General features: G+C 56.7%; 1 protein-coding gene across 6 annotated transcripts in view; it reads left to right on the top strand.

Moving 5' to 3' along the window:
- The window catches only part of ECE1 (endothelin converting enzyme 1), a 162282-nt gene that overhangs the window by 133257 nt on the left and 14079 nt on the right, over positions 1-14946 (top strand). For all 6 annotated transcript variants that reach the window (XM_060200868.1, XM_060200867.1, XM_060200870.1 and 3 more), the window contains 6 exons: positions 2082-2224; positions 4591-4705; positions 7133-7243; positions 11308-11406; positions 11768-11845; positions 13348-13451. In XM_060200868.1, coding sequence (XP_060056851.1) covers positions 2082-2224; positions 4591-4705; positions 7133-7243; positions 11308-11406; positions 11768-11845; positions 13348-13451 — 650 coding nt within the window. The remainder of the gene's footprint in view (positions 1-2081; positions 2225-4590; positions 4706-7132; positions 7244-11307; positions 11407-11767; positions 11846-13347; positions 13452-14946) is intronic.

The raw sequence follows: 14946 nt of genomic DNA, 5'->3' as shown, positions 1-14946 counted from the left end.
TCAGTGCCACACTACAAACCTGCTCCCATGGCCATTTTTTTCATTTTATTGGCTGGCAAGTCAGCTGTGCTGAGACCTGAGGAGAAGCCCTTCCTCTGTCCCCTGCATGGGCCTCTTAGGAGGCTGAGAGCAGTGAGCACACCGGCAGGTGTGCGCCCTGGGCTGGGGGTGAAATGCTGAGGGGCCAGGTGGTGCACACATATTTTCAGGAGAAAGGGCCCGGGTTCAAGTCCCCCATCCCCACCTGCAGGGGGGAAGCAGTTTGGTTAGTGACTGCCTGGCGAGAAATAGAAATGCTGGCTGTCTTTAACCCTGAACATGGGACCACAGCCCCAGGATGCGCGACAGGGCAAGTGCCACCTGTTGACGGCTGAGAGTCTGGCAGAACTGGCACAGGGCCCGCTGGGAGGGAGGCTGCACAGTGCTCCTTCAGACGACCCTAAAATAGAGCTGGCCATTTCTTGCGGGTGCAACAGCTAAGCCCAGGACTCCTCCTTTCTTGCCGAACGTCAGCTTTTCACGCTCGCTCTCTGGAGCCTGTGACAGGAAAACCACCAGAGTGGTTTGCACATTAGGCTGATGTCACTCCTCAGCCGGCTGCCATGTAGATGCTGAGCTGTGTGGAAGCTGAACAGGACAGGTGGCGCTCTGCCTGCCCATCCCGTTATAGAGCAGGCTGATGCTGATTCCCGTGCTTTGGGGTCGATGCTGGAGAACTGTCACAAGAGCAGGCTGATGCTGATTCCTGTGCTTTGGGGTCAATGCTGGAGAACGAGTCACAAGCAGCCCCAGCACCCAAAGTGGCAGGTCTCAGAAGGACAGTGAGTGCTGGGCCCAGTGGGAGAAAGCTCAGACCTTATTCATGCTCATTTACCTCCTCACACCCGTAGGAGGCTTTTTTAAAAAAGAGTTTATTCATTCATTAATGAGAAAGATAGGAGGAGAGAGAGAGAAAGAACCAGACATCACTCTGGCACATGTGCTGCCTGGGATTGAACTCAGGACCTCATGCAAGCGAGTCTAATGCTCTCTTCACTGTGCCACCTCCTGGCCCATAGTAATGTGTTTTTGGTTTTTTTAGTCCATGGGACCATACACATGACAGAGACAGGAAAGGAGAGATACCACAGCACTGAAACCGCCCCTGGTGCTGTGCTGTGCTGTGTGTTCACACCTGGTCTGGGCCGTGGGGGGCAGGTGGCCTACTGCTGGGTGTGCCATCTCCCCCGCTGAGAGGATCTGACTTTCATTTGAGCTGCTGAGACACCAGGGGCTCAGCTGGTCTGTCAGGGCTACTCGCAGAGTAAGAAAGAGCCGGAAGGCAGCCCTGTGCCGTTTGGCTCCAGATTCTGCATCCTTAGCCGCTGCAGAGCTGTCTGTGATGTGGCTTCCTTACCACAAAGTGAAGACTGACTGAGGAAGTGGCTCAGCACAGAGCATCTGCCTCACAGGCAGAAGGCCCGGGCTCCATCCCAGGCACCTCACAGAAGATTCACTGGTGAAGTGGAGACACAGTACTTACCACAGATACCTGTCATGTCGTCCAGCGGAGGGAAGGCAGATCTTCAGTGGGGCTCACAAGGCTCGGGGGCGGGGGCTGGATCAAGGGGTGCTCTTGCTGCTCCCACCTCTGTATTTTGTCTTGTTATCTTTAGAGTTAAAGTTTGGTGGCTGAGAGCTGGGGGCGGCTCAGCTGGTAGAGTGGACGCTTCACCATGCATGAGAAGTGGGGTCCAGGTGCCTGGCACCATATAGGGACATAAGACACAGCGTCAGGGGTGGCGCCATGGATGGCAGAGCAGCACCCTGCCGTCTCTCCTCTCTCTTTCTCCCTCTTTGTCTCTTTCCAACTCAAACTGAAAGAGGAAACGTGTCTGCCAGGAGCAGTGGAATCACACAGGCACAAAGCAGCAAAGAGCAGAAGCAGTGCAGCCCGTGACAGCCTGGGGTCTGCTCTGTATGTCTCAGACACGTCACCCACGCGCCATGGGCTCACAGCTCCCTCTCACGCAGGGACACCGGGGGGGCTGGGCTCCGCGGAGAAACGGCCCAGCCAGCCACACTGCCCTCTTCCCTTCTAGACCTTGGCCCCCGCCATCAGCTGGCTGCCCTTCCTCAGCACCATCTTCCACCCCGTGGAGATCAACGAGTCTGAGCCGATCGTCGTCTATGACAAAGACTACCTTGTCCAGGTCTCTGCCCTCATCAACAGCACGGACAAGTGGTAAGGGCCCCGCGCCCTCTGGGAAAGGCCTCTGACGGGCTGCCTTGGGGGTCACCACTGCCCGCTCCTTGGGTAGGCTGGGTGGGGGCTGTCGAGGGTAAGCAGACGCATGAGAGTGAGTGCTGAGGCTGGCTTTTCTCAAAGGCAGGAGGATGTCTTGGTCATAAGTTCAAATCCCAGCTCCACCTTGGGCAGGTCTCTGGCCTCTTCTCTCTCCCTTTCCTCGTCCCTCAAAAGGGGAAGTAAGTTGCCACCTGCCATGAGAGGCTGTGTGGAACGATCTGTGTGGAAGGGCAGGGGACAGCATGATGGTTCTGCAAAGAGGCTCTCATGCCTGAGGCTCCAAAGTCCCAGGTTCAATCCCGCACACCACCATAAGCCAGAGCTGAGCAGGGCTCTGGGGAAAAAAATCTGTGTGAAGCCTTTTCACATAGTGCCTGGCACAGAATGGAACTCAGCAAATGTTGCCTAATGGTTTTTTTTTTGAAGATTATATTTATTTATTAATGAAAAAGATAGGAGACAGACAGACCGACAGAGGGAAAGAACCAGACATCACTCTGGCACATGTGCTTGTGGGGATTGGACATGCCTGAGAGTCCGGTGCTTTGCACTGTGCCGCCTCCCGGGCCGCTTACCGAATGTTTCCAGCTGATACAGTGACCTCTCTGGCATTTCATTGTGTCAGTTGCTTGTAGAGAGGGAGGGGAGGTAGTAGTTCTGCTTTGCCACTTGTGAAGTTCCTTCCCTGCAAGTAGATGTTTATGGCCTTTTATCATTATAGAGATTTGAAAGTGATAGTAAAAATTAAAAATACCCAAGACACTGCAACTAGTCTTATGAGACAAGTAGGCATGAGGGGGGGAGGAGAGGGAGAGACAGAGGGAGAGAGAGAGGGGAGAGAGAGAGGAAGAGAAAGGGAGAGAAAGGGAGAGAGAGGGGGAGAGAGGTAGAGAGAGACAGAGGGAGAGGGAGACAGAGGAGGGAAAGAGAGAGAGGGAGAGAGAAGAAGAGAGAGAGGAATAGAGAGGGAGAGAGAGTGGGAGAAAGAGAAGGGGAGAGGGAGAGAAAGTGGGAGAGAGAGGGAGAGAGAGAGTGGGAGAAAGAGAGAGGGAGAGAGTGGGAGAAACAGAGAGGGACAGAGTGGGAGAAAGAGGGACAGAGAGAGAGGGTGAGAGAGTGGGAGAAAGAGAGAGGGAGAGAGTGGGAAAGAGAGGGAGAGAGTGGGAGAAACAGAGAGGGAGAGAATGGGAGAAAGAGGGACAGAGAGAGAGGGAGAGAGAGTGGGAGAAACAGAGAGGGAGAGAGTGGGAGAGAGAGGGAGAGAGAGGGACAGAGAGAGAGGGAGAGAGAGTGGGAGAAAGAGAGAGGGAGAGAGTGAGAGAGAGAGGGAGAGAGAGAGTGGGAGAAACAGAGAGGGAGAGAGAAAGAGGGACAGAGAGAGAGAGGGAGGGGGAGGGGAGAGAGGGAGAAAGAGTAGGAGAAAGAGAGAGGGAGAGAAAGGGAGAGGGAGAGGGGAGGGTATGAACTGGGTGTTTTCTCACTGGGTCTCCTTCCTCCCACCACTGTGACTAGCAAACCATTTTACCCATTGACCTTCATCATAAGCATTTTCTTTTTTTGATTTTTTATTTATTATTTATTAAAGACAGAGAGACACCTGCAGCCCTGCTCCACCACTCCTGAAGCTTTCACCCTGCAGGTGGGGTCAGGATGGAACCCGGGTCCTCAAACACTGTACCTTGTGTGATCATCCAAGTGCACGACCACCCAGCCCCACCATAAGCATTTCCCCCACGTCACTCCACGTGGACTCCTCACTCTTCCTGGCTGCGTAGTATTTCGTGGCGTAAGGCATGGCTAGTCACCTCTCCCCATTTCCAGGTATTTAGATTCAAGTGTGAGGCCACAGGGTGACTGCAACAGCCCCTCCCTGTGCCAGGGGGATTTCATGGTGAAAGAGGCAGCAGGCAGGGAGAGGCAGCTGGCTGCCAGAGCTTCCTCCCTGCTCCGTTCTGCTTCTGGCCCCACTCCCCTGCTCTGGACTTTGGGCTGGGACATCTCCAAGCTCCGGAGATGGCAGCCCCTCCAGGCTGCTGCCTCATGGCTTCCGGACAGACAGCCGCCAGGCACCAAGCGTCTCAGGGCCTGCGGTCCAGACGCAGCATGAGGCCCTGTGGGGTTTTCAGCGGGAGACCGGGCTCCGCTCCTGAAAGCCGCCGCTCTCTGGAGAGCTCCGTTGGAGAGCAGCCGCTGTCTGGGGCAGGGCCCGGGGTCCGAGGGCCTGGGCCGGGCACCTGCTAGAAGTCAGCCTGGCGCGTGTCGCCCTCTGAGGGCACCGCTGAGCCCCGTCTCCTATCACCCAGCCTGCTGAACAACTACATGATCTGGAACCTGGTGAGGAAGACCAGCTCCTTCCTTGACCAGCGCTTCCAGGACGCTGACGAGAAGTTCATGGAAGTTATGTACGGGGCCAAGAAGGTGAGCCTGCAGCTGTGCGCCTCCTGTCCCGCGCCGGGCACTGGCTGTGTGCAGGGCCGGGTGGGGACTGCAGCTGCCTCCTGCAAGCAGCCGGGTGTGTAGACGAGCTGGCCGGGCTGAGCTCAAGGTGTGGCTCTGAGGCCAGTGAGATGAGTCGGTGCCCCGGGCCCACAGGAGGGGATGGAAAATGGCCTTCAAGCCAAGTCGGGATGCCAAGCGACAGCTCTACCCACCCCAGAAATCAGTTTTTAATGAGTGTGGTAGATGAGCTCCACCCACATGACCACCTGCACGGTCCAGTTAGGAGACATTTCCCTAGCCCGTTGTTACCATGTTCTTTTTTCCCTTAGTTTTTTATTATCTTTATTTATTGGATAGAGATAGCCATATATTGAGAGGGAAGGGGGAGAGAGAGAAGGAGAGAGAGAGAAGGAGAGAGACAGAGAGACACAAGCAGTCCTGCTCCACCACACGTGAAGCTTCCCCCTGCAGGTGGGGACTGGGGCTCAAACCCGGGCCCTTGCTCACTGTGACATGTGCGCAAGGCTCAGCCAGGTGTGCCACCACCCAGCCCCTGAAAAAAAAGTTTTTAAGAAGTATTATGATAAATGAACTCCACCCACATAACCACCACCACATCTGATGAAGAGAGAAATGCCCAGGGGCCAGGCAGTGGTGCACCTGCTTACATGCTCACATTACAGTGCACAAGGGCCTGGGTTCAAGCCCCTGGTCCCCACCTGCAGGGGGATCTTCACAAGTGGTGAAGCAGGGCTGCAGATGTCACTCTGTCTCTCTCCCTCTCTACCTCCCCCACCCCTCCCAATTTCTCTTTGTCCAATAATAATAATAAAATAATAATAATAATAAAAGAAATGCCTTGCCCCATTTGTCCAGTGCCCCACTGGCCGGGTCCTGCCTCCCCAGGGGTGGAGTTTCCCAGCCCCTCAGCCGTATGGTGTCCATGAAGTGTCTCTCATTGCAGCAGCAGCTCAACCCTTCCACTTGGCAGCCAGTGTGCCGTCGTGTGAAACACCACGTTCTGTCTGTCTGTCTGCCTGCTGACAGGCATTCTGCCCAGGCCAGCACAGAGCAGGCTGCCCTGCACCCCCGTGTTCTGTGGGCTGACAAGCACGTGGGCTTCCACTGCTGCTCAGGGGGACGGCCTGACCCACCCACGTCCATCCTGCTGCCCGTGGAGGGCTGCTTGGGCAGGGAGGGAGCGGCTGGAACCCGGTGGGCACACTTCTTTCATGCGGCCAGGCTCCCGTTCCCAGCTCTCACAGTGCTGTGGGCTGTGGGCTGGTCGCTGCCAGCACGCCACCCTCAGGGCCTCCGGGCAGCTCCTTCTCCCGCAGCTCTGTGTGTATTATGTGTGTTTATCTGGGAGAGATTAGCCCAGCACCCCTCGGGCATATGCAGTGCCAGGGATCAGACCTGAGCTCAGCTTTGCAAAACATGCTCATACCATTGTACTTCCCTCCCCCAGTCACATCCTGCTGACTTTGGGTGGGGGCAGGTGGTGGCAATACACCTGGCTAAGCGCACGTGGTACGAAGCACAAAGACCCACACGAGGGTCCGGACTCCAGCCCCTGCTCCCCCCCTGCAGGGAGTCGCTTCACAGGCGGTGAAGCAGGTCTGTAGGTGTCTTTCTCTCTCCCTTTCTATCTTCCCCTCCTCTCTCAATTTCTCTCTGTCCTATCCTATTTTTAAAAATGGCCTCCAGGAGCAGTGGATTCATAGTGCAGGCACCAAGCCCCAGTGATACCCTGGAGGCAAAAGTGAGGTGGGTGGACTAGGGTCCTGGTGTCCTTGCAAGGTTTGCCTGGTACTCAGGGTGGTCAGGGTCCTTCCTCAAGGCCTACCTGCCACCAGGATTGTCACTGGAGCTCGGTGCCTGCCCCCTGCCAGCAAACTTTTTCTTCCTCCTGAATTAAAGGGGGGAGAGACAGGAGAGACATTCACAGCCCTGCTCCACCTCAGGAAGCTTCCCCACTGCAGGCTTTCCCGTGTGGTGGCCTGGGCTCAAACCAAGATCCTTGAGTGTGGTCCTTGAGAGCTCTCCACCTCGTGAGCCCCCTGCCAGGCCTGTGACTGGGGTTTCCTGTTCTCTGCATGTCATGTTATTGAGCTCCGGTGAGGGAGCCTTCTTGCCTGTCTCTGGACCCAAGACTTCATCAGTTGCGTTTTTATGTCGTCTGTCAAGGACTTTACCACCCCAGCCTCCCACCTCTTTGGGGAACTTGGCACATGGGGCCTGCAATCAGGAAACAAATGAGCCTCCTGGTCCAGTGCCTGAGATCTCTTCCACTGGGTCAGCAGAGATCTCTCTGAAAGTTTGAAAGAGAGCCTGGGGCCCATCTGGACAGGGACTGGGGAGGAGGACTGGGGCCAAGTCACCCCTCTCTCTCACTTACGTTTTCAGACCTGTCTTCCTCGATGGAAGTTCTGTGTGAGTGACACTGAAAACAGCTTGGGCTTTGCCTTGGGGCCCATGTTTGTCAAGGCCACCTTCGCAGAGGACAGCAAGAACATAGTAAGTGTTCCCCATGGGCCCCACGGGTCACCGTCCCTGCGCTCACCCCTCCCCAGATCAGCAGCCCAGGCTCTGGTCTGCCCGAGGCCACAGTGCCCACCTTACTTCCAGGGCCCTGTTTCCTAAAGCCCAGAATTGTGTGAACAGCTCATACTGGTGGCTGTGGTCAGGGCTGGTTACTTTTCTGGGTGATGGTGACAGTGGTCAGGTCTGGGTACTTTCTCTGGGTGATGGTGGCTGTGGTCAGAGCTGGGTACTATCTCTGGGTGATGGCTGTGGTCAGGGCTGGGAACTTCTTTGGGTGATGGTGGCTGTGGTCAGGGGCTGGGTACTTTCTCTGGGTGATGGTGGCTGTGGTCAGAGCTGGGTACTTTCTCTGGGTGATGGTGGCTGTGGTTAGGGGCTGGGTACTTCTCTGGGTGATGGTGGCTGTGGTCAGGGCTGGGTACTTTCTCTGGGTGATGGTGGCTGTGGTCAGGGCTGGGTACTTTCTCTGGGTGATGGTGGCTGTGGTCAGAGCTGGGTACTTTATCTGGGTGATGGTGGCTGTGGTCAGGGGCTGGGTACTTTCTCTGGGTGATGGTGGCTGTGGTCAGGGGTTGGGTACTTTCTCTGGGTGATGGTGGCTGTGGTCAGGGGCTGGGTACTTTCTCTGGGTGATGGTGGCTGTGGTCAGGGCTGGGTACTTTCTCTGGGTGATGGTGGCTGTGGTCAGGGGCTGTTTACTTCTCCGGGTGATGGTGGCTGTGGTCAGGGGCTGTTTACTTCTCTGGGTGATGGTGGCTGTGGTCAGGGGCTGGGTACTTTCTCTGGGTGATGGTGGCTGTGGTCAGGGCTGGGTACTTTCTCTGGGTGATGGTGGCTGTGGTCAGGCCTGGGTACTTTCTCTGGGTGATGGTGGCTGTGGTCAGAGCTGGGTACTTTATCTGGGTGATGGTGGCTGTGGTCAGGGGTTGGGTACTTTCTCTGGGTGATGGTGGCTGTGGTCAGGGGCTGTTTACTTCTCTGGGTGATGGTGGCTGTGGTCAGGGCTGGGTACTTTCTCTGGGTGATGGTGGCTGTGATCAGGGGCTGGGTACTTTCTCTGGGTGATGGTGGCTGTGGTCAGAGCTGGGTACTTTCTCTGGGTGATGGTGGCTGTGGTCAGGGCTGGGTACTTTCTCTGGGTGATGGTGGCTGTGGTCAGGGGCTGGGTACTTTCTCTGGGTGATGGTGGCTGTGGTCAGGCCTGGGTACTCTCTCTGGGTGATGGTGGCTGTGGTCAGGGGCTGTTTACTTCTCTGGGTGATGGTGGCTGTGGTCAGGGGCTGGGTACTTTCTCTGGGTGATGGTGGCTGTGGTCAGGGGCTGTTTACTTCTCTGTGTGATGGTGGCTGTGGTCAGGGCTGGGTACTTTCTCTGGGTGATGGTGGCTGTGGTCAGAGCTGGGTACTTTCTCTGGGTGATGGTGGATGTGGTCAGGGTTGGGTACTCCTCTGGGTGATGGTGGCTGTGGTCAGGGGCTGTTTACTTCTCTGGGTGATGGTGGCTGTGGTCAGGGCTGGGTACTTTCTCTGGGTGATGGTGGCTGTGGTCTGGGCTGGGTACTTTCTCTGGGTGATGGTGGCTGTGGTCAGGGTTGGGTACTCCTCTGGGTGATGGTGGCTGTGGTCTGGGCTGGGTACTTTCTCTGGGTGATGGTGGCTGTGGTCAGGGCTGGGTACTTTCTCTGGGTGATGGTGGCTGTGGTCAGGGTTGGGTACTCCTCTGGGTGATGGTGGCTGTGGTCTGGGCTGGGTACTTTCTCTGGGTGATGGTGGCTGTGGTCAGGGCTGGTTACTTTCTCTGGGTGATGGTGGCTGTGGTCAGGGCTGGTTACTTTCTCTGGGTGATGGTGGCTGTGGTCAGGGCTGGGTACTCTCTCTGGGTGATGGTGGCTGTGGTCAGGGGCTGTTTACTTCTCTGGGTGATGGTGGCTGTGGTTAGGCCTGGGTACTTTCTCTGGGTGATGGTGGCTGTGGTCAGAGCTGGGTTCTTTCTCTGGGTGATGGTGGCTGTGGTCAGGGCTGGGCACTTCTCTGGGTGATGGTGGCTGTGGTCAGGGCTGGGTACTTTCTCTGGGTGATGGTGGCTGTGGTCAGGGCTGGGTACTTTCTCTGGGTGATGGTGGCTGTGGTCAGAGCTGGATACTTCTCTGGGTGATGGTGGCTGTGGTCAGGGCTGGGTACTTTCTCTGGGTGATGGTGGCTGTGGTCAGAGCTGGATACTTCTCTGGGTGATGGTGGCTGTGGTCAGGGTTGGGTACTTTCTCTGGGTGATGGTGGCTGTGGTCAGGGCTGGGTACTTTCTCTGGGTGATGGTGGCTGTGGTCTGGGCTGAATATCTGACAGGCTTGAAGGAGCTTCGTCTCCAGAGCAGGTCTGGTGCTGAGAGTGTCTTTGTTTTTCTCCTCTCTCACTCTCTCTCTCCCAGATTTTTAAAAAATTTTTTTATTATTTATTTTCCCTTTTGTCACCCTTGTTGTTTTATTGTTGTTGTAGTTATCATTGTTGTTGTTGTTGATGACATCGTTGTTGGAAAGGACAGAGAGAAATGGATAGAGGAAGGGAAGACAGAGAGGGGGAGAGAAAGACAGACACCTGCAGACCTGCCTCACTGCCTGTGAAGCGACTCCCCTGCAGGTGGGAACCGGGGGCTCGAACTGGGATCCTTAAGCTGGTCTTTGCGCTTTTCGCCACCTGCGCTTAACCTGCTGCGCTACCACCCAACCCCCTCTCCACCAGGTTTTTACTGGGGCTTGTGCCTATGCAACTCCACTGCTTCTGGTAGTCATTTTATTAAATTTTTATTTCATTTATTATTATTCTATTTATTTATTTATAATTGTATAATGACAGAGAGAAATTTTTAGAGGAGAGAAGGAGCTAGAGAGGGAATGAGACAGACAGATACCTGCAGCCCTGCTTCATTCACCACTCATGAAGCTTCCCCTGCAGGTGGAGACCAGGGGCTTGAACCTGGGTCCTTGTGCACGGTGCCTGCACAACACAGCCACTGCACCTGGACTCCATCCTTTCTCCATTTTTGTTGTTTTTGGATAGGACAGAGAGAAACCGAAAGAGGAGGGGAGATATGGAGAGAGAGAGGGAGAGAAAGACAGACACCTGCAGCCCTGCTTCGCCGCTTGTGAAGAAACCCCCCTGCAGGTGGGGAGCTGGTGGCTCGAACCAGGATCCTTACGCCGGTCTCTATGCTTCATACTTTATGCACTGAACCCACTTTGCACAGTCACTTTTTTCCCTCTAGACAAAGGACTAACATCAGAGAGGAAGAGGGGAGGGGACAGAGAGAGGACAAACACTGCTGCACCTTTCTGCCACTTCTGAAGCCCTCCACACACACACACACACACACACACACACACACACACACACACACTGCAGCCAATCCTGTCTGGTCCCCCAGCCTCAACCTGGTCCTTACACCTGATGATAGATGCACTTTTTTTTAATTCTGTGGGGACAGTTTGCTCTGAACAAGCAGAGAAATATGGCCACACTTGTGAGGACATCCAGATCCCAGCTCAGAATGTGGCCTGCCAACTCCCTGGCAGGATGACTTAGGACCAGTCTCACCTCTGCCCACCATCCAAAGTGGGTGACACCTGAGAGCACCAGTGGGGGCACGAGAACACCTGCCCTGCCTGAGCGTTCAGTAGACAGAGCCTGTCCCACTGCCGCAGTTGCCACTGCTCGTATCAACCGTGTCAACACCATCTGAAGTCAGTTCTGCCGGCAGATACAAGTCTATTGTGTGGATTCACCTATGGACAGTTGACACAGAACCTGTCCAGCTCTGCCAGCCCCTCTGCTCTTTCTCTTCTAGAATCTTCTGCCTCCAGGTCACCCTCAGAGCCGCTCTAGCAGCTGTGGCTCCCGTGTCAGCCCAGCACCCGGAAGCCTGCGGCTCTGGTCCCAGCCCTTCCCCACAGGGTCTCCCACCTGCCTTAGAGGGAGCATGGGTGCCCCTGGCATGGAGGCGAGCAGGGCGCCCGGCCCTTACAGGTTCAACTCATGTCTCCTCAGGCCAGCGAGATCATCCAGGAGATCAAGAAGGCGTTTGAGGAGAGCCTGAGCACACTCAAGTGGATGGACGAAGACACTCGCAAGTCAGCCAAGGAAAAGGCAAGACTTGTGGGGAGCATCCGCCAGAGAGGGGCGGCCTAAGGAGAGACTAGAAGTGCCCCACGAGTGTGGCGTGGAGGCTGGGCCACTGGTCTGTGTGCGGGGCACTGCAGGGACCTGTGTGTGTTGGGGGGCAGGGGGCTCAGGGCAGGCTGCGGTCTGGCCTTGGTGACCGGAGAAGGCCACCCTCGGAAGGTGCCGCTGGTGGGAGACCCAGTGGGTGAGTTAGACAGAGGGAACCTTCCAGAGGGCGTGTGAAAGCCATGTGGCAGAAGGAGCCTCGTTAGCCGCTGAGCCCGGCACACCTGGGGTGGGGTGGGGGGCAGCCTGGCACTCACTGCCCTCTGTGTGCTCCATCCAGGCCGAGGCCATCTACAACATGATCGGCTACCCCAACTTCATCATGGACCCCAAGGAGCTGGACAAAGTGTTCAGTGATGTGAGTGACCACCTTCTTGCCCAAATTCTGGGGGGGGGGGTTCTGCTGGGGCCAGAGCAGCTGCCGCTGGGTGCAGGTGGGCTGCTGGTCAGGGGCTGTAGGTGGGGCGGGGCGGGGCACTGGGGGCCACTCCCTCCCCCTGCGTTCCCTGCAGTGGCTCACAGTCTGCCTCCCCGGGATCTCTGTGAGCCACGTGCCCTCCACAGAGCACCAACACTGTTCAGTGAGCAGGAAGGAGTGGGGACAGTGCATCAGGAAACACGCAGACTGGGCGCTAAAACACCGGGGAGCACAGACCCCAGCCCCTCGCACACCTCCCCCTTCCCAGCCAGCCCCCACAGCTGCCTCCTGGCTGGAGGCCCGCCCTCCCCGCCCAGAGAAGGACGGACCTCTGCTTAGGGCCTTAAAATGCTGGTGGGAGGAGAGCGTGAGCCCCTGCACACTGAGGCCTTGTCTAGGCCCAGGGGAGCTGACAAGTCCTTGCTGGCGGGCACTTGACCACCCGCCTCATCAAATGGACTGGACTTCTGCTCCTAAGCAAAGTCTTTTGTCTGAGACATCTTTTTAAGATTTTTATTTATTTTCTTTATTTATTTTGGATAGTGATAAAGAGAAATTGAGAGGGGAGGAGGAGAAGCAGAGAGACACCTGCAGTGAAGCATCCCCCCTGCAGGTGGAGACTGGGGGCTTGAACCCAGGCCCTGTGCCCTGTAATGTGTGCGCTTAACCAGGTGCTCCACCACCTGGCCCCTCCCTAAAGAAAGTCTTCTGTCTTCATGTGACTGAGACTTGTGGATCCTGCCATGTTTGTATTATGATAACCTCTTGTCACGGTGCTATTTAAAAACCCAAGAATATTGAAATTATTTCAGAGAATTTGTGGCTCAGTCTCCAGCCCCCTCCGGTGTCTCTCTCCCTCTGACTCTTCTGCTTTCTGTCTGCAAAAGCCAGCCCGAGGGACGGAGCTCCAGTGGCGGCAGAGTTGCGAGGCTGGGCTGAGTGCGGGCAGGGCAGGTATGTGGTAATCTGTGTAGAGCCGGACCGCGGCTCGACTGACAGGGCCTGTGCTGGCTCACCATGGCAGTGACTACTCACACGTGGCTACTGAGTGAATCATAACCTGAATTAAGGGAAATAAAATTTGCAAGTCCTCCCCGGGCACGTTTGAAATGTTCATTCGCTGCCGGTGGAGTCTGTCTCCTCCCTGCAGGCAGGGAGCCTGCTCATCCTCCAGGAGGACTCCGGTCAAGGCACTTCTTGCCCAAGGTTCCTGCAGCCTGGGACACTGCTCGGTGTTGGGGGTGCCAGGGCCCAAGTGAAGCTCCTGTGTGCCCTGGAGGCCAAGGGTAGAGGATGCTGGGCCCTGGTACAGTCAGGCCACTGACAGGGCTCTGACTGTCACTGTAGTCTCTGAGCTGCAGGCCGCCAGCCTCAGGGGGCCTCCCTGTGCCCAGGGCTCCCCGTCTGGGCAGGCTCTAACCACCTGGTTTGCTCCCGCTCAGTACACGGCGGTCCCGGACCTCTACTTCGAGAACGCCATGCGGTTCTTCAACTTCTCCTGGAGGGTCACTGCCGACCAGCTCCGGAAAGCTCCTAACAGAGACCAGTGAGTCCTGAGCCTCTGGCTGAGCCCACCTCAGGGTGCACATGCTGTGTGGGTGGTTGGTGAAGGGTAAGGATGGGAGCCAGTGCAGTGAGCCCCCCTCAGGGTGCATGTGCTATGTGGGTGGTTGGTGAGGGGTAAGGACGGGAGCTGGTGCAGTGAGCCCACCTCAGGGTGCACGTGCTGTGTGGGTGGTTGGTGAGGGGTAAGGACAGGAGCCGGTACAGTGAGCCCACCTCAGGGTGCACGTGCTGTGTGGGCGGTTGGTGAGGGGTAAGGACAGGAGCCGGTACAGTGAGCCCACCTCAGGGTGCACGTGCTGTGTGGGTGGTTGGTGAGGGGTAAGGACGGGATCCAGTGCAGTGGGCCCACCTCAGGGTGCACGTGCTGTGTGGGTGGGGTTGGCGAAAGGGTATAGACGGGAGCCAGTGCAGTGAGCCCACCTCAGGGTGCATGTGCTTGTGGGTGGTTGATGAGGGGTAAGGACGGGAGCCAGTACAGTGAGCCCACCTCAGGGTGCACGTGCTGTGTGGGTGGTTGGTGAGGGGTAAGGACGGGAGCCAGTACAGTGAGCCCACCTCAGGGTGCACGTGCTGTGTGGGTGGTTGGTGAGGAGTAAGGACCGGAGCCAGTGCAGTGGGCCCACCTCAGGGTGCACGTGCTGTGTGGGTGGTTGGTGAGGGGTAAGGACGGGAGCCGGTACAGTGAGCCCACCTCAGGGTGCATGTGTTGTGTGGGTGGTTGGTGAGGGGTAAGGACAGGAGCCGGTACAGTGAGCCCACCTCAGGGTGCACCTGCTGTGTGGGTGGGGTTGGTGAGGGGTAGGGACCGGAGCCAGTGCAGTGGGCCCACCTCAGGGTGCACGTGCTGTGTGGGTGGTTGGTGAGGGGTAAGGACGGGAGCCGGTACAGTGAGCCCACCTCAGGGTGCATGTGTTGTGTGGGTGGTTGGTGAGGGGTAAGGACAGGAGCCGGTACAGTGAGCCCACCTCAGGGTGCACCTGCTGTGTGGGTGGGGTTGGTGAGGGGTAGGGACCGGAGCCAGTGCAGTGGGCCCACCTCAGGGTGCATGTGCTGTGTGGGTGGTTGGTGAGGGGTAAGGATGGGATCCAGTGCAGTGGGCCCACCTCAGGGTGCACGTGCTGTGTGGGTGGTTGGTGAGGGGTAGGGACGGGAGCCAGTGCAGTGAGCCCACCTCAGGGTGCACGTGCTGTGTGGGTGGGGTTGGCGGGGTAGGGAGGAGAGATGGCCCAGCACCAGTGAATGGCACTTGCATGCCTGAGATGCCAGAGGGCCCTGGTTTGACCCCCGGAGCTACTGTCTGCCAAAGTTGAGAAGCAGAGCTGTGGTGTCTCCCTCTCGCCCACTCACATCCCCCCAGGTCTTTAAAATCAGTAATATTTTAAAGATATTTCTTTAGATACTAAGTAACAAGGTTTTAAAAGTGAAGTAAATAAATGAATGTTTATAGACTTAAAAAAGCAAATGGGGTTCACCCA

Source organism: Erinaceus europaeus, chromosome 11 (genome assembly GCF_950295315.1).
Source record: "Erinaceus europaeus chromosome 11, mEriEur2.1, whole genome shotgun sequence".
Lineage (NCBI taxonomy): Eukaryota > Metazoa > Chordata > Mammalia > Eulipotyphla > Erinaceidae > Erinaceus > Erinaceus europaeus.
Note: the sequence above shows the minus strand (reverse complement) of the source record. Positions and strands in the feature narration are given on the sequence as shown.